The sequence below is a fragment of the Amblyomma mixtum genome, chromosome 1 (genome assembly GCF_055824585.1).
Source record: "Amblyomma mixtum isolate Tamu chromosome 1, ASM5582458v1, whole genome shotgun sequence".
Taxonomy (NCBI): domain Eukaryota; kingdom Metazoa; phylum Arthropoda; class Arachnida; order Ixodida; family Ixodidae; genus Amblyomma; species Amblyomma mixtum.
Genome location: NC_143012.1, coordinates 136335069 through 136354022, shown reverse-complemented (window position 1 = coordinate 136354022; position 18954 = coordinate 136335069). Strand labels below are relative to the sequence as shown.

The 18954-nt window shown below is 49.5% G+C and overlaps 1 protein-coding gene across 1 annotated transcript in view; it reads left to right on the top strand.

The window, feature by feature from the left end:
- Window positions 1-17543, top strand: part of LOC149367686 (uncharacterized) — a 139114-nt gene extending 121571 nt beyond the window's left edge. Inside the window, exons 11-13 of the mRNA XM_089567394.1 lie at window positions 11638-11802; window positions 17145-17270; window positions 17406-17543. Coding sequence (XP_089423520.1) covers window positions 11638-11802; window positions 17145-17270; window positions 17406-17543 — 429 coding nt within the window. The remainder of the gene's footprint in view (window positions 1-11637; window positions 11803-17144; window positions 17271-17405) is intronic.
- The last annotated feature ends 1411 nt before the right edge of the window (window positions 17544-18954 follow it).

Genomic DNA, 18954 nt, shown 5'->3' with positions numbered 1-18954 from the left:
GGTGATAGAGGGCAACCTTGCCTTAATCCTTTGTGCACCCCTACAGTTGTGGTACTTTTTTTCCCTTCCCATGTAATTTCAACTTCATTATCTCGGTAGATTTCCTGTAGAAAATCAATTACCTCATCACCAATACCTAAATCTTTCAATATGCTCCACAGGAGTTCCCTGTTCACGTTATCGTATGCACCGCTTATGTCTAGAAAGGCTATAAACAGAGGTCTATTTTCCGCCTTAGCTATTTCTATGCATTGGGTAAGCACGAACAGGCTATCATCTAACCGCCTACCCCTTCTGAACCCATTCTGAAGTTCTCCGAGTATCCTATTCCCTTCTACCCATGACTGCATTTTTAATTTCACCGCCTGCATTGCCAGCCTGTACATAACAGATGTTATCGTAATCGGACGGAAGGATTTTATGTTCATCTTATCTCCTTTCCCTTTATAAATCAAATTCATTTTACTCTGTCTCCAGCTGTGCGGAATTTGCTGATTTGTTATGACTGCCTGCAATGCTTTTATCAGCGCGGCCTTCCTTCTTGGGCCAAGTTCATTAATCAGCTTAATTGGAATTTCGTCTATCCCTGCGGATGTGGTTTTAGGAATATTCGCTTCCGCCTTTTCCCAGTTAAGACTAGTCAGTTCTAAGCTGTTCTCTTTTGTGCTGTCCTGTGTTGCCGCCTCACTTGGGGAGATTACCCCATTGGCGTCGCTAAAAGACGCAGCTATAAATGACGTAATGTAGTCCACAGCATCGTCTCCCTCCAAACATTTTCCCTCAGCATCTATAATCTGTTCCTGCTTTCTTTGATTTGTTTTTCCCAACCAGCTTATATGGTTCCAGAATTTTCTTGGCCCCCCTTTATTTGCCTCGCGAACTTCAGCCAGCCATTTATCAGAGGACTGCTTTATTTTAGCCTGGACTAGGACCTGAACTTGCTGTTTCTTTTGTCGATAAGATTCCCATTTTTTTCCTATTTCCTCTACAGATAACTGCGCCCTCTTTGCTTCTCTGTGTTCCCTTGAAGCCACCCGTCGTTGTTCGATGGCCTCCTTAATTTCCATATTCCACCAGCTTCGTGGCTTCCTCTTTCCTCTCCAGCGGTTAACTCCTTTCACTTGTTTCATTTTTGTAGCGATGAGCAGTTCCAACTGATTATAATCCCAATTTTCCATGTGGCGTTTCTCAATTATTTCTTCTATATCGGCTGATATTAGCGCTATTTGTTCATAATTTAATTTTGCGTTGTCTTTTGGACTTCGTTGCATTTCTCTTTTGACTAGGGCTCCCAACTGTAGACTAATACGTTTATGATCACTTCCTAGGCTGTCCTTCCCCTCTTCGTCTATTTCCATTATTGCGAGCATATTAGATGCGAAATGCGCAGCGCCATCTCTCGGCGCTTCGAGAACTAAGTCCTCCATGTTGGCTCGGTACAGAAAACGAAACTGCTGCCCAGCGTTGGGTTAAAACGGCTGCGCTTCGTTTGAAAAGTAAAATGTCGCGACAGTGTTGCGCTACCCTCTCCACTGTGAAAAGACACTACGATGCGTGCCAGAACTAGGTGGGTTCAAGCTTTTCGCTTTTCTATTTCTTTACTCTGTCCCAACGTTTTAGTAACACAAAACGCCATGCGAGGTATCATGTGTCAGCACGCGGATCAGTGCGCAGCTTTCGCTTTCTGCGTTGATTTTTGACAAAGCTTTCGAGGTGATTTGCGTTTAAATTAAGATAGGGACCACAGCCTTTGTTGTCTCTGATCAAAATTAGAAGCCGATTTCGGGCATTTATCAACTCTCCGGTCGGGCGTGAATATATATAGACGCATACTTGAACAACGTAATACAGAAGGTAATTTTTTGAGCGGGCCAATCGCTCGTGCCGTGGCGAATTAAGTTCACTCGAAGAACCATATGCTGATTACTGCTTAGTTTGCTACGTGTTCAGTTAAGTTTTTCCCGTGTTCAATTAGTTTTAGAAGGGCGAACAAACTCTGGACCATACGCATATGTTATACGCGTTAAGGAGTCTTTGTGAAGCAATACACCGTACTTATAAAAACTGAGGTGCGAATGCTTTATTTCTTGAGGATCCCTATGCCTTCGCTATCTGCGGCGACGAAAATATTTAAAAAAAAGGAGCGAATAATATAGCTACTTTATTATGAAGGAGGGACGCATTTCGAAGTTGGAAAGTACGTGCAACAATGTTCTGAAAACGCTTCAGGCCATCAGATTTTATTATCGTTGTGGCAAGCTCCAACAGCTTGCTTCGCAACAAAGCCATTTGTCCAAGTTTGGGAGTAAGCTAATTAAGTTTCGGAAGCAACCGAACATGCTAATTTCGCCCCTGCACACACAGCTTGACCAGCGTATCGAGTCCGTGCATATGCACCTACAGCTGTAGCATCTTTCTCTTATCAAGCCGCCGCGGTGGCTCAGTGCTTATCTGAAAAAAAAAAAAAAAAGCTGCGTCTTTGCTAACAATATTTTGAATTATATGTGCATGCCTACTTTCCTCTTGTTAATGTCGACTGACTGACTGCGTATTAAGCAGGACGCGGTTTCAACGAATTGTAGCGAAAATCATACCGACGCCGGGCTCTGAAACGGTGACGTTGAAAACCGCGGATGCGCATTGCACATTACAGTAGAGGAATCGAATTACGCAGCTGGTCGAGGGTCTTGTGTGATTATACTGCAATGCACGAAGCTCCTGGCGTCGGCGCGAACGAAAGTTCGCACTGTCACAGAAGTTCGTCAACACACGTGCGCACTCAGCGCAAAACAACCGCTCGTTACTCTACCAGATGAATTCGCGTCCACCTGGGAACAAAATAGCCATGATAATGCGTTATGCTTGAACTGACGCTTTAATGCGAGCATTAAAACGAGAACAGCACACGGTCACGGTTCGACTTTCCAACCCACTTTCGAGTGCCGATTATTGCGATCATCAGCGCCAGACTTCAAGCGAAGCTGAGGACGCGGTAGGAGTAAGCTGGCGCCTATTGAAAGCACCTACATTTGGTCAAAGATCAGCTGTGAAAAAAACGCAGCAGCTGAAGCTTGCCTGTTGAAATTCCACTCGCATGAAGAAAGTACGCATAGCAAACGATGCACCAGCTCGACGAGCTATAGACCGCGCCAAGATGGAAACCGGAAGTTGTGGGCGCGGTGTTGCCAGACCGCCAAGCAATTTCGCATAACGTCTATTGCGATCTCGTTCTGGCTTACGCATACGATAGCGCTCGCAGTCAACTACTGGCTTCTTTCTTTCTTCCTTTCTTTCTTTCTATCTTTCTTTCTTTCTTTCTTTCTTCCTTTCTTTCTTTATTTCTTTCTGTCTTTCCTTCTTTCTCTCTCTCTTTCTTTCTTTCTTCCTTTCCTTCTTTCTTTCTTTCTTTCATCCTTTATTTCATCCTTTCTTTCTTTATTTCCTTCTTTCTTTATTTACGGCCGTCACCCGTCTGCTACAATAGATACCATTCTCTCTTACCAACCTGACGACTCCTAATATATCTCTGTTTCTGAAGCCGTGCAAATGCAGAACACTGCCGCCAAATCGCCCGCTCGCTCACGACTGACACCCAGTGTCTCCAGAAATCCAACCACGACATGCCACCCCCTCCCCCCCACCGCACTTCGCTATTGCCACCCTTGTGTGGCTCTGGATACCCTAAAATACCTATGGACTGTCCTCAAAATTTCTTGCCAAATACCAAGGCCCTTACCACATCTTGGAGCAGGCATCGCCTATTAACTACGTCGTGGAACCCCTCACGTCATCTCCCGATCTGCGCTGCCGCGGACGCGAGACAGTTCATGTCCAGCGTCTGACGTCCTACTACGACCCCGCCATCTTACCGTTGCCGTAAGCTGCCAGGATGGCTCCTCTTCTCCCCGGGGGCGATTGTAAAGACGCACGTTTGTGTGAAAGTCGAAGATGAATCTACGCTTAAGCAGCATTGCCATCGCCGCATGTGTATGTGCTCGACCTGGATACTCATCAATCATGACTCGCCTGTCAGTATTGCAAAACATATCCCCATCTTCCTGCTGGGGAGTTGCAGCCGCTCCCTTGCCCACCACGCCCTTTCGACCGCATCGGCATTGATTTCCACGTCCTGCTTCCGTGCACTGCTCCGGCAACCGTCGAGCAATCGTTGCGGTTGGCTATTTGACACGGTAAATGTGCCGTCATGGCACATTTACGCAACCGTTTACGCCTCACAACTTGGCGGTTCCTCTCAAGCCGTGGCTGAGGGAACCAGACCGTCAGTAATAATATTATTTGCTTTTTTTTTCAAGAATTTAATAACCTATCCTAAGGTGTACACAGTGCTAGCGACTTTAAATCAGCGGCCGCAGGGCGTCTCAAGCACGAATTACTCTGGAGTGTTCGGTAAAATCATCAAAGCTTGCCGAGCTACAACTGGAAAGGCACCCGGTATTCACTCGTCACAGTTACGCACAGGGGGCGCTTTTTCTGAAGTAGCCATCCTGGACCCATAGAACTTCTAAATAATACCCAGAGAGAGAAAGCTGGCGCCGCTTTCTAAGCGCTTCATCCTCTGCCGGAATGCCAGGAAGCCCAGGTCTCTAGATTGGCCTGTTCAGTGTCAGTCCTAAACCATAACTACGACTACCGCAATATAAATTATCGCAAAAATATTGCAAGGAAACGTTGCTGTACAATCATAGTATTGCTGTGGGAAAGAATATATTTACAGATATTTGCAAATAGAAAAGAACAGCTGCGAGCGGCACCGAGAACACAGTCCGAACTTCGTTGTCGTCTTCTACTCATCCCACTCGTGCCATCCCTCATTGTCGTCGTGTCTACCCGCTTCAGGACCCCGGATGCTGAAACGCCGTCTCGGCGTTAGGGCGACGACGTATGAGCGTCGTGATAAGGTTTAAGGCGACAGACGTGGACGATGTCGGTGGTGGCGCCAGAGGACGATGGCGAGGTCTCAAGGGAAGCAATTTCGTAGTCCAGTCGGTGACACGGAGCACGACACGGTAAGGGCCACGGTTGTGCGAAAGGAGCTTCTCGGAGAGACCGACGCTGCGAGAGGGCGTCTAGAGAATGACGAGTGATCTTGGGGTATATTCGACTGCCTGGTGACGGCGGTCGTAGGCGGACTTCTGGGAAACTTGAGAGGCTTGGAGCCTACTACGTGCTATTTGGCGCGCCAGCGTGGCCTGGGAGATGGCGTCCCGAGCGTAAGCAGTGGTGGGGACTGAAGAAGGCGGCATGAAAGTGTCCAAAGGCAAGGTGGGTTGCCTACCAAACAAAAGGTAGAAAGGAGAATAGCCTGTTCTGTCATGAAGGGAAGAGTTATATGCAAACGTCACATAAGGCAAGGCTGCGTCCCAATCTCGGTGGTATGGCGATACGTACATGGCTAACATGTCGGTGAGCGTGCGGTTGAACCTTTCCGTAAGCCCATTGGTTTGTGGGTGGTAAGCTGTCGCGAGCTGGTGCTGCGTGTCACACGAACGAAGAATGTCGTGAACTACTCTGGATAGAAAATAACGACCGCGGTCGGTCGTTAGGGACGAGGGGCGCCATGGTGAAGGATGACGTCTTGCAGAAGAAAATCGGCGACATCGGTAGCGCAGCTGGACGGCAAAGCACGCGTGATGGAGTACCGAGTCGTATAATCAGTTGCGACAGCGATCCACTTGTTGCCGGAGAGGGACGTCGGAAAAAGGCCAAGAAGGTCGAGGCCAACACGGTGGAAAGGTTCCGGAGGTATGTCGATGGGCTGCAGAAGACCGGCCGGCAAAGTGGAGGGCCTTTTCCGACGTTGACACAGGTCGCAAGCGGCCACGTAACACTTGACGGAACGATACAGACCAGGCCAAAAAGAAGCGATGCCGCACCCGAGCGTACGTGCGGGACACGCCAAGGTGACCGGCTGTCGACAGATCGTGCAGTTCTTCAAGGACAGAACAGCGTAGACGTTGGGGTATCACGAGCATGATTGGAGGGCCATCGGAGCGCAGGTTGCGGCGATACAAATTGCCGTTCTGGAGCACATAAAGGTTCAGACACGGAGATCGGTTTGTAGAACGGATGCCATCAAAGATAGGTCGTAAAGGTGAGTCGTGGCGCTGTTCGTTGGCAATATCGGCAAGATCAGAGATAGCTAAGAGGCAGGGCACGGTCTCAGCGTCCTCTAGGTCAGGTGGTTCCACAGGGTATCGGGATAAACAGTCAGTGTCCTGGTGATGACGCCCTGACTTGCACACGACGGAGTATGAATATTCTTGGAGGCGCAAAGCCCAGCGACCAAGGCGACCGGTGGGATCTCTTAGTGAAGACATCCAACAGAGAGCGTGGTGATCGGTGACAACAGCGAATGAACGGCCGAACAGGTAGGGTCTGAATTTAGCTACTGCCCAGACGAGGGCGAGACACTCGCGCTCAGTAATGGTGTAATTTTGCTCTGCGGCTGAAAGTAGGCGGCTGGCATAAGCGATGACTCGATCTTGACCCTGTTGGCGTTGGGCTAGCACGGCGCCGATTCCATACCCGGAGGCGTCGGTGCGAACCTCTGTGGGAGACGACGGGTCAAAATGTGCTAAGATGGGCGGAGTGGTCAGCAAATGAACGAGGGATGAAAATGAGTTCTCTTGAGCAGGGCCCCATATAAAGGGGGTGTCGTTCTTAAGAAGATCGGTGAGGGGACGAGCAATGCCGGCGAAATGTTTGATAAAACGGCGAAAATATGAGCACAAGCCGACAAAGCTGCGCACATCTTTCGACGACCTTGGAAGAGGAAAGTCCTTCACAGCTTGAATTTTGACGGGATCTGGGCGTACACCAGAGGCAACGAGGTGTCCGAGAATAGTGAGTTGGCGGCGACCGAACTTGGATTTCGATGAGTTCAGCTGAAGTCCGGCGTTACGAAAGACTGCCAGAATATTGGAGAGGCGCTCGAGGTGCGTGGAAAAAGTAGGCGACAAAACTACAACATCGTCTAGGTAACAGAGGCAGGTGTACCATTTAAAGCCGCGAAGAAGGGAGTCCATCATTCGTTCGAAGGTAGCCGGGGCGTTACAGAGGCCGAACGGCATGACTTTAAACTGGTATAAGCCAATCAGGCGTCACGAAGGCGGTCTTCTCGCGGTCCTTTTCATCAACGGCAGTTTGCCAGTACCCCGATCGAAGATCAATTGAAGAGAAATATTTGGCGCCGTGGAGGCAATCTAATGCCTCATCGATCCTCGGGAGTGGATATACGTATTTTTTTTTTTGTGATGCAGTTGAGGTGCCGATAATCAACGCAGAAGCGCCAGCTGCCGTCCTTCTTTTTCACCAGGACAACTGGTGAAGCCCAAGGACTTGGAAAGTGCTCGATGATGTCTTTTGCGAGCATCTTGTCCACCTCTTGATTTATGACGGTGCGTTCGGCGCTGGACACTCGGTACGGACGTCTGCGGAGAGGAGCGGAATCACCGGTGTTTACGTGATGCGTCACCACAGAGGTTCGAGCCAAAACACGGCTATCAAAGTCGAAGATGTCGCGGAAAGATGAAGAGGCACCTAAGTTCGCGAGCTTGCAGCGGCGGTAGGTCAGAAGCGATCATGTCGGCGTAGTCGTCCTTTGGTTTCTCTCTTGATGGGGCCGCAGGAAACCGGCATTGATGAGTGGAAGGTAAGCAGCTGTCCACCACTGATATCACACATGCGGCAGCAGGGCACAGCGTGGCGAGTGAGATGCCTTGCGGGAGCGGTTGGATGGATGAACCAAAGTTCAGGACCGGAAGGTACGCTCGGTTGGCCGACATTGTAATACAGTGTGTGGAAGCGCAATGCTGCGCGTCAGGGCGACGTCAAGTTCCGGAGTGAGTACGTAGTGACCATCGGGTACAGGGGGAACAGATGAGAAAGAAATGTAAGTTGCGGCTTGAGGCGGTAGGCGGACCAAGTCGACAGCACAAAGACGGTGTATAACTGGGGCCGGCGACTCAGCAGAAAGAGGAAGGTCAAGGTGAACAACAATAGTGGCGCAGTTAATGAGGGCTGAATGTTCAGACAGGAAGTCGAGGCCAAGAATGACTTCTTGAGGGCACTGGTCCAGTACAGAGAACAGAACGGATGTATGGCGGCCGGATGTGGTCACATGGGCTGTGCATAGTCCGACAACAGGAGGCGTTCCGCCGTCGGCAACGCGGAGAACGGCTTTGGGTGCAGGGGTCAGTACTTTTCGGAGGCGGCGTCGTAGGGTTGAACTCATGACGGATACGTGCGCGCCGGTATCGATCAGGGCTCTCACAGGCACTCCATCGACATGAATGGCGAGAAAATTATGGTGTGCGCGAAGGGCTAATCGAGGATTTTGGGACTGGGGCTATACTGCAGCGTCACCTCCAGGCACTGCAGCGTCTAGTTTTCCGCTTGCGAGCGTCTGTAGGGGCCAGGAGAGGAGCGACGGCGTTGGGGCGAACGAGACTGTCGACGCAGGGGGGACGGGGAGCGGCTGGAGCGGGGAATCTGGCCGTCGACTGTAGCACTGTGCTGGGCTGCAGGGGGCGTGTAGTGGCTGGGCTGTTCGTCGTCGCGGTGGGAGCTGAGAGGACGGTATGTGCTGCGACGGGACCAATAATTTCGACAGTGACGGGAGATGTGGCCAATGAAGTGGCAGTGGAAACAAATGGGCCTGTCGTCGGTTGTCCGCCAGTCGTTAGGGTTTCGCCGACGTGGAGTACGAAGGTCGTCCAGAAGCAATCGCAGTGATCTCGGGTGGTGGTGAAGGCCGTACGGGGCTGACGGACTGGAAACCAAGGTTTGCAAGCTCTTGGCGGATGACGGTTTGTACCAGAGAGATGGTAGGCAAGCGGTTGTCGCCATCATGTAGATACAGGGGGGCAGGGGACATAGCTTCGAGCTCGCGTCGTATGATGCGGGTCACATTTTCTGGAGGCGCTGGAGTTTCCCGGTTTCGCAGGTCTTCACATGAGGAAGTCGCAGCCGAGTTGGGGAGGCGTGTGTACGGCTGTCTAATACGCCTGCTTTTGGCTTATTCGAAGCGTCGACATTCCTTAAAATTCAAGGGGGCACTTTGTTGACCTAAAGTGCGGTGAGGCGAAAGCCTTTAGCGCGGTGCTGCTGCTTGTGTCACTGATGTGTGGTTAAGATGTTAAGCTTCGCCTCGAACGCGGCAGGCTGCCAGAGAGTCCACAGAACGCCATCGCCCGTTCGGCTCTACGCCTTGTTGGTCGGTAAATTGGTTTTTCAGGAAAGGAAATGTATCTGTCTCGCATGTCTCGGTGGACACCTGAACCTCGGCGTAACGGGAAGGGAGGAAGATGGGAGTGAAGGAATACACCGCATTAGCTAGACTAGAGTGTACTCTAGCTAGACGCGCCTTTGGTCATTCCAAACCAGCGAGCTGGCATGGAGGAGTCGTTAGCGTGCTCGTCTCGCACTCCGGAGACCCTGGTTCGATTCCCCAACTCGACATATTTCCTACTCGGATTTATTTGTTTATCTGATCTGACTGGAAAGGTTAATTAGGCCAATTGGTTAAGTAAGCAATTAACTAAACTCAGTCACACTTACTTGAAGCATCACTATACCATCCCTTTAATTGGTTGCATGGTTACTAGCCAAAGTACAATTGGCCCCATTTGAAATTCGCGCGCTGTGACGTCACGACCATTTCGACCAGTTGAAAAGCGTGACATTTCTGTCGACAACTCCTGCTTACAACGATGAGGCATTAAAGGCTTCCGCCTTAATAATTCCGTCGACTGTAGTGCAGTTCTTGTATACGAGCAAGTTGAAGGCATCGTCGGCGATTCCCTTCAACACGTGGCCGACTTTGTCAGACTCGGGCATGTTGGCGTCCACTTTGTGACAGAGGGCCAGCACACCTTGAATGTACGACACATAGGACTCCGTAGATGTTTGAGCTCGGGAGGCGAGGTCCTTCTTAGCGGCAAGCGTTCGGCCGAGCGGCCGTCCAAATAATTCGCGCAGTTTCTCTTTGCACACGTCCCAGCTGGTCAGATGGTCTTCGTTGGTCTCATAACAGACCCGGACGGTGTCTTTTAGATAGAAGATTACATTTGCCAGCATAAGGGTCGGATCCCAGCGGTTGTAGGTACTCACGCGTTCGTACATGTTGATCCAGTCGTCGACGTCAGTGTTGTCGGTGCCAGAAAATGTCCCAGGGTCACGAGGGGGAGAAAGAACGAGTGATGTCATGGCCGGGGCTGAGGTTTGCTGGGTGGCGTCTTGGGTCATGGTGAGTGAAGGCAACTGGCGGCCGCTGCGGAGCTCCGTCGTCGGTAGACGTAGGGGAAATCCGCATCTCCACGAAATACGTTGCGGGAAAGAATATATTTACAGATATTTACAAATAGAAAAGAACAGCTGCGAGCGGCACCGAGAACACAGTCCGAACTTCGTTGTCATCTTCTACTCCTCCCACTCGTGCCATCCCTCATTGTCGCCGTCGTCTACCCGCTTCAATATCAAACAATAAAACCTGCTTTCTATATATTGCCGTAAATGATCAGAAAAGCAGATAAATTTAAACGAGCACACAATTTGCCCACTGTGAGAGAGGGCTTTCTCTTCGCATTCGTTGCGGTGACTAGTATATTCGTTGCAGTGTAGTTATTAATAAAGGAGTAATTATTCATTGACGTCCACCCGAGCGCAGCCATACGGCAACAATTACTCCCTTTTTACTCCCTTAATTACTTACTCCTTTGATTATTACTCCCTTATTCCAAATCTACTCCACCTTGGGGGAGTCCCCTAAACATTTGACCAACAGTGCAGCTATTGCAGCTTTGGGATGCATTAGACCTTAAATGAACTGAGCGTATAGCTGGATATTTATGCCCCCACAAAGCGCACATCATTGAAGACGAAACTGAACAGTCGAAAAATGCAATCCGTAGAAAAGTGTACAATGCACCTGGTGTCACTCCGAAGCCTCTATCTTTCCCTAACGCATGGAGGAAGGAAAGACCGGCATGCCTCGGGTGGCCATGATGGATGAAGTGCAGGGCCGTCAGCATTCTTTCTTTGTTTGTTTCTTGTTTTTTTTAAGACAATTTACTACAAATTGGCTCAGGAGGCAATGGCCGAAGGCCCGGATGGGGCCTGACTAGGCTATGGCCCCCTGACAGCAGAGGCAGCACAAGTGTACATATGATTACACATCATACGGAGACCTAAGTATAACGCATGAACACAGAGTACAGAAAGATACACACCGTCTTAGGTTACACTCTAATCTCTCCGTAGAAAGAAGAGGAAAATAACTTATTTGAACTGTAATAATACAAAAACAATTTCTTGCGTACTCAATTAAGTTCGTCAGGAAACAAAAACGTTTCATCAAACAAAAATTGATAATGTGAAATGCAATCCAGTGTACATAAGTAATGTGATATGACCTATAGTGCACGATGGTAGTACAACATAATACAGATTAATAGCATCAAGAGTTGGCTCAGGAGTTTAACCCATGCACCTCCTGCTCAGATAAAAATATTGCTTTAACTTGCTTTTTGAATCGAACAGGAGAGACAACCCTCTATAGTTAATTCCCCCTATAGTTAATGTTTAGAAACTTTATGCCCGGATACTCTGTGCCCGCAGAGCAGTGTGGCCAGTCTGCTGCCAGACGCCGCCGTGCCGGACAAGATCGCGGTGCTGCTCTCCTTCTCGGCGGCCGTGGTCGGCTTCGTCATGCCGGCCACGTGGGACGAGTCGCTGCAGTACGCCAGCGGCTGCGTCGAGGTGCACCTCTACCCCGCCACCAGCGTGAGTCACTCCGCAGGTCACGAGTGCAGTGTGCGGCACGAGTGGTTTAAGAATAATCTTGCACGACTTTATTAAACCTGCAAAGGGATAAAAGATTTTTGAGTTGGCGCCGCTGGTATCCCACCTTAATTTATGCTAGGCTGGGCTAGTCCAGACTAGGCCGATTTAGTGACTGACCTAAGGAATCGAGAGAAAGGAAGGAAGTTTAAGGTAGGCTGTTAAAAGGCCATTTCGATGAAAGCAATGCAAGATGCTTCATGAAATGGGTGTCGTCGATAAAACGGACGTCCTATAAATCAAGCTGCCGCCGCGGTGGCTCAGCGGTTATGGTGCTCGGCTGCTGACCCGAAAGACGCGGGTTCGATCCCGGCCGCGGCGGCTGGAATTTCTTTGGAGGAGAAATTCTAGAGGCCCGTGTACTGTGCGATGTCAGTGCACGTTAAAGAACCCCAGGTGGTCGAAATTTCCGGAGCCCTCCACTGCGGCGTCTCTCATAGCCTTAGTTGCTTTGGGACGTTAAACCCCATAAACTAAACTAAACTATAAATCAAGCGGCGTTACAAGACACATTTGTAATATTCTTCTGTGGCGCTGGCTGACAGGAGCGAAAAATTTGTTCTCAAATGTATTAACCTCTCGCGGAATATAATGCAACTTCCGGAAAGCTTTCTTAATGAGCTGAAGGGACTCTGTTGGATTTCGGGCTGTTATCGGGACTTCTACCCAGTATTTCAAAAGACGACTACTACTGCGAACACCTGAACTACTACTACACTACTACAAACTACCAACTACTACTACTACTACTACTACTACTACTACTACTGCTACTACTACTACTACTGTCCGCCGCGGTGACTCAATGGTTATGGTGCTCGGCTGTTGGCCCGAAAGACGCAGGTTCGATCCCGGCCGCGGCGGTTGAATTTCGATGGAGGCGAAATTCTAGAGTACCCGTGTACTTTGCGATGTCAGTGCACGTTAAAGAACCCCAGGTGGTCGAAATTTCCGGAGACGTTCACTACGCGTCTCTCATAGCCTGAGTCGCTTTGGGACGTTAAACCCTATAAACTAACCGACCGACCGACCGACCGACCGACCGACCGACCCGACCCGACCACCACCACCACCACTACTACCACTACCACTACCACTACCACTACCACTAACACTGCCACTACCACTACTACTACTACTACTACTACTTCTACTACTACTACTACTACTACTACCACTACTACCACTACTACCACCACCACTACCACTACTACCACCACTACTACCACTACTACCACCACCACCACCACTACCACTACTACCATGGAGGGCAGTCACCTGCCCTCCATGGCAGGTGACTGCCTGCCCACCATATTGTGAGCAAACTGCCCCTTGTGGCAGGTAGCAGTAAAATTAATGATCGGTCGTGAGTGGTTGCTCGGGGAGTGCAACCTGGGTCTCACAAGCCCCACCATTGGCTGTAGTTAAAAGTGCCCGCACCGCTACACCAGCAGTGGTATGAAGACTCCCTGCTATTTATGAAGTAGAGACTGACCGTGTCTACGAAGTGATACACAAAGAGGACCCGAAGCCGCTGCAGGGACCCATTAAAGCAATGGCATCATGCCCTTAAGGCGGTGCTTAAGCGTAATCTCAGGGTTTCGTTTTTTTGAGACCTTTCTCTCTCTCTCACTTTTATTTTGTGAAATCAGTACACACAAACTTGATTGGACCATCGCCAGCTCAGCAAGTAAAAGGTCCAAACTCAAGATATTTACAAAAGAAATGGCAGACATTCAAACAAAAAGTACAAAAAGACGTTAAATACTCCGATCATGGCATTCAAATGTGTAAAGTGCAGAAATATTCTGAAAAAAAAACAAAGAAACAGAAAGAAAGAATAAGAGGCAGGGCAAAGGCCTCTCCCATGTCTCTCCAATTAACCCTCTCGTTCGCCAGTTGCGGCCAACGTATTCCCGCAAATTTCTTAATGTCATCCGCCCACCTAACTTTCTGCCGTCCCCTGCTACGCTTGCCTTCTCTTGGAATCCACTCCGTTACCCTTAAGGACCAGCGGTTATATTGCCTTCGTATTACATGCCCTGCCCAAGCCCACTTCTTCCGCTTGATTTCAGCTAGGATGTCATTAACCCGCGTTTGTTCTCTCACCCACTCCGCCCGATTCCGATCTCTTAACGTTACACCCATCATTTTCCTTTCCATAGCTCGCTGCGTTGTCCTTAACTTAAGCTGAACCCTCTTTGTTAGCCTCCACGTTTCTGCCCCATAGGTGAGTACCGGTAAGATACAGCTGTTGTATAGTTTTCTCTTGAGGGATGTTGGTAAACTGCCATTCATGATCTGAGAGAACCTGCCATATGCGCTCCACCCCCTTCTTATTCTTCTAGTTATTTCCCTCTCATGATCCGGATCAGCTGTCACTACCTGCCCTAAATAGACATATTCTCTTACTACCTCCAGCATTGCGCCATCAATTGCGAACTGCTGTTGTCTTGCTATACTGTTGAATATTACTTTGGTTTTCTGCATGTTAATTTTTAGCCCCACCTTTGACCATAGGTGTTGTGCACTGTCTGTGCGAAGACAGCTTTCAAATGTGGAATTAAAGCTCTCTGTCTCCCTTTGCTTAATCAAAGAACCGGTCCGGCCACTTTTCAACGCGAAATTTATTTTACTTTTCCGAAATGGTGAATAAACCCTTGGATTATGGTAGTCCCAGTGTAGGAGCAAAGCGTCAATGTAAAAAATGCAGGTACCTTTTGTTCGCCCTGATCATTGGCCATCTTACGACTTCGACGCTAGAGTGATAGGAGCGTTCTTAGCTTCACCCGACATTGAGGCATCAAGAGCCCAAAATGGACCCGTCCGCATACGCAGCTTCTAGCCCCAGTCTAGCCCAGACCCAGTGAATAAAAGCTCGTGAAGTGTGCTTGTAGCAAGAAAAAGCTGGCGAGCAGCTCGTGAGGGGAACCTTCCCATCATGGGCTTCCAGCCGATAAGCTTCTATGGCCGTGAAGAGCCACGCTGAAAGCCGCACGAGCGGCGTCATCTGTTGACAAGGCAGCGGCATCCGCTGTCCATAACGCGGCTTAGACATGGGGATAGAAATTCTATCACTGCGCAAAAAACAAAAACTTCTAAAGGCGCAGCATTCCTAGCAGTGGTTTACGGTGAGCATGACTATAAAACAAATGTATAGATTAGATTAGCCGGAATGGTCGTTCTAGTTGAATTTCCCTGTTGTATCATCCGCCTAGCCACGATCCACTGTAGGACAACGACCTCTCATATCGACCTCTATAGCTCAACCCTGTCCGTGCCCCCGCAAACTTCGCAATCTCTCCGTCCACGTAACTCTCTGCAGCCACCTCTAATGTTTGCTTTCCCTTGGAAGCGACTCCGTTTCCTCGAGGTACCGTCGGCTGTCTTCCCACCGACACACAGCATCTGCTTGTTGACGCCAAAAGTTTTTCCCCGGGTTTGGATATTGCCGCCAAGTCCGACAAAATGTTTGTTCCAGTCTGGGCGTCTGCTTCGCCTGCGTGAGGTGGTTGGTTCGAAGCCCACCGCCGGACACCCACCGGTAAGAATGGATACAAGCCACCCCCGGCTCGGCTTCCTCAGGGATGTCCGCTCGGAGGTGGCTCCGAGCAAACCCCGCGGCGCCCTTTCAGCGGCAAACCCAGTTTCGAACACTCAGTCTGCAAAGGTGGTTCGTGTTTCACTGCGAAGTAGAGAGTTCAAGCTCGTACGCTCTAACCGGTGTGTCTGAACGTATACGTGCAGGTTCAACTGTCACAACTGCAAGCGATGCTTCGTTTCGGAGAGAAAACTTGAATGAACGAATGAGCTTTATTTCTTGTCACAAGGAGGGGAGCCTGGGTCTAAAGGCATAAGAGCCTGGCAAAAAATCCGAGACCACTATCAAAAACGATTATAACAGCGGTGATAACGAAATCAAATGCATACATATAAAGGCAATTGCGTATCACACAAAACATTTTTTCGGTAACACGTTTGCACAAACACATTGCATAACACATTAGCACAAGCGAAATCCATATGCACATTTAGTAAGGTTATATACGTGCGCACAAAAGTAACAAACAAGTAATCAATGATCATAAAGGGCAAAGCAATCTGCTAGTAATAATAGATTAAGCTCTTTTTTAATAAAACTTTCTGAGGCACTGAAGTCTAACATTTCTCCGGCCTTGTTTAATATTTCTGTCGTCCGATATATGTATGTTTGTTTTCCATAATTTGTCCTTATTTTCGGTCTGTGTCTTGTATTCCATCGTAAAGGGTAACGAGATGTTTCATTACTGCCTGTTTTGTTGAATAATTTTTGTTTATGTATGGCAACGAAGAACTTTCAATATTTGTCTGCACGAAGAAGTGAGTAGCACTGGAATAGCCGAGCTGTTTCAAGGTCTACGTAAAGGCCATGGTATTTACAATACATACGGATGATTCGTTCCTGTAAAGAATTAATTAACCTTTTGTTGCTCGTTTTTGATGTAGTTCCCCATACTAAAATCCCGTAGCATAGTTGTGAGTAAAACGGAGCATTATATAACTTTTGTTTGAGCCAAAGCGAAATCAGCTGGGTAATCCTGTTAATAACACCTACAAATTTAGACAGATCAATGCATAGCTGTCTTATATGTGAACCCCAAGACAAACGGTCATGAAAGCAAACGCATAAAAATTGGCTGTGGCTTAGCTAAGGTTAAGCCTGGATATCTCGAAGCGAAAAGCTCTCGCTGCTTTTCAGCCAACTCCCAAGCTACCACTTCTGGATCGGTGTTTCTGCGCCGTCCGAATGTTGCTTCTTCTTCTCCTTCCATGGCGAGTGTCTGCGCCTGTTCTATGGGCAAGCGCACCTTATATACCCCTCCTTTAAAATGTGCACTGCGCACTGCTGCGGCGAAAGGTCAAACGGTGGCGAGGATGGCCGCCTCTTCTATGGCCGCCGCCGCCGCTCACGCGTTCTCGCAACGCCTTGCGAAAGAACCTTCTCCTCTTAGGACGGCGGCGGCGACCGCGCGGCAGCGGCGAAGGGTAAAACGGTGGCGAGGAGAAGCGGCGACGCATATGCGCAGTAGCGCGCGGCGGCGGCGGTGAAAGGTCAGACGACGGAGTCAGCGCGCGGCGGCGACGACGACTGCGGGAGCAGCGGCCACCTGCACTCCGCGTGACGTCACTCGATTACGCGTCTGCGCAGCTGTGGCAAATCTGTAGTGTGGCTCACGCGAAGCGCAGTGTTGACGAGCCTAGTGAAGCTTTTCGCTTCAAAAATTTTTCCCTGGCCCTCTGCGCAGCTATGTCACGGCAGCGTCGACTCGCCGGAGGAGGAGCCGCACTCCGTCGTGCAGCTGTCCAGGATGCTGGCCGCGGACAGGAGCCTGATGCTTGCTTGGGACTCCAAGCTGACTATACAGACCAAGGTGTGTAAGCGAAGGCTATCCGCAGCAGACATACCGTTGCCGTGCCGCAATAGCGCTAATTGAATTCGCTTTATCGGACGGTGCTCCACGGCCCGTCATAACCCTCCTCAAACGGCTACTTGTGTGGCTTTGCAGGCGAAGCACGTGTACGACGTCTACCGACGGGAAAGGTTCGGCTGGCTGGTGGACGACGTCGAGCGCGACGACGCCCTCGCCAAGTGTGCCGCCCTGAACTTCTCCTTCGTGCGCTACGTCAAGGCATTTATGCCCTGACGATGCGCATCTCGAAACAGCATATATTCGTATTAAACGATTCTCCGTGATTCAATCCTCGTTCAGTGCCTCGCGCCTGTTCATCATCGTCATCATCAGCCTGACTACGCCTACTGCCGGGCAAAGGCCTCTCCCATGTCTCCCCAATTTTAACCCTGTCCTTTGCCAGCTGCGGCCAACGTATCTTTTGTAACGACGGGAAGCGCATGTTTCGTCGTCCCCGTTTCTGTGGGCTGTTTTGTTGCGCTTAAATTCTGGAAGCCATGCACCAACTTGCCCCCTTAAGTGTTTCATTGAGCCATCGTATCACCGCAAACTTCTTAATCTCATCCGCCCACCTTTCTGCGACCCCTTGCTACGCTTCTCTACCTTTGGAATCCGCTCTGTTATCCTTAAGGAACATGGGCTATCTTGGTCAAATGCTTAGGGGAAACCCCCAAGGTGGAGTAGATTTGTAATAAGGGAGTAATTACTCATTGGCATCCACCTGAGCGCAGCCATACGGCTACAAAGGAAAGCTATACAGCTTTCTCAGAAACTTCGTAGTTAAAGAAAAATTCGTCCTGGTCCGGGGTTCGAACCCCAGACCACCGCTTCACCGGAGCAGTCGCTCTACCAATTGAGCTAACCGGGACGGCAAGCTTATGGTAGGGCGAGAGCGAATTTATCAATAACTCGAAGTGGGAACAGTGTTGGTCAAATGTTTAGGGGAAACCCCCAAAATGGAGTAATTTGTAATAAGGGAGTAATTACTCATTGGCATCCACCTGAGCGCAGCCATACGGCTACAAAGGAAAGCTATACAGCTTTCTCAGACACTTCGTAGTTGAAGAAAAATTCGTCCTGGTCCGGGGTTCGAATCCGGGACCACCGCTTCACCGGAGCAGTCGCTCTACCAATTGAGCTAACCGGGACGGCAAGCTTATGGTAGGGCGAGAGCGAATTTATCAATAACTCGAAGTGGGAACAGTGTTGGTCAAATGTTTAGGGGAAACCCCCAAGGTGGAGTAGATTTGTAATAAGCGAGTAATTACTCATTGGCATCCACCTGAGCGCAGCCATACGGAACTACGAAGTTTTGAGAAAGCTGTATAGCTTTCCTTTGTAGCCGTATGGCTGCGCTCAGGTGGATGCCAATGAGTAATTACTCCCTTATTATGGGCTATCTTGCCCTCACATTACATGCCCTGCCCAAGGCCCCTTCTTCCTCTTGATTTCGACCAGGTTATCACTAACGTGTGCTTGTTTCCTCACCCTCTCCCCCCTTTTCCTGTCTGTTTACGTTACACCTATCATTTTCCTTTCCACAGCTCGCTGCACTCTCCTTACGTTGAACCCTTTTCTTTAGCCTCCACGTTTCTGCCCCAAATGGGCATGAGCTTCGATGAGCTTAAATGGGTCGAATGTCAAA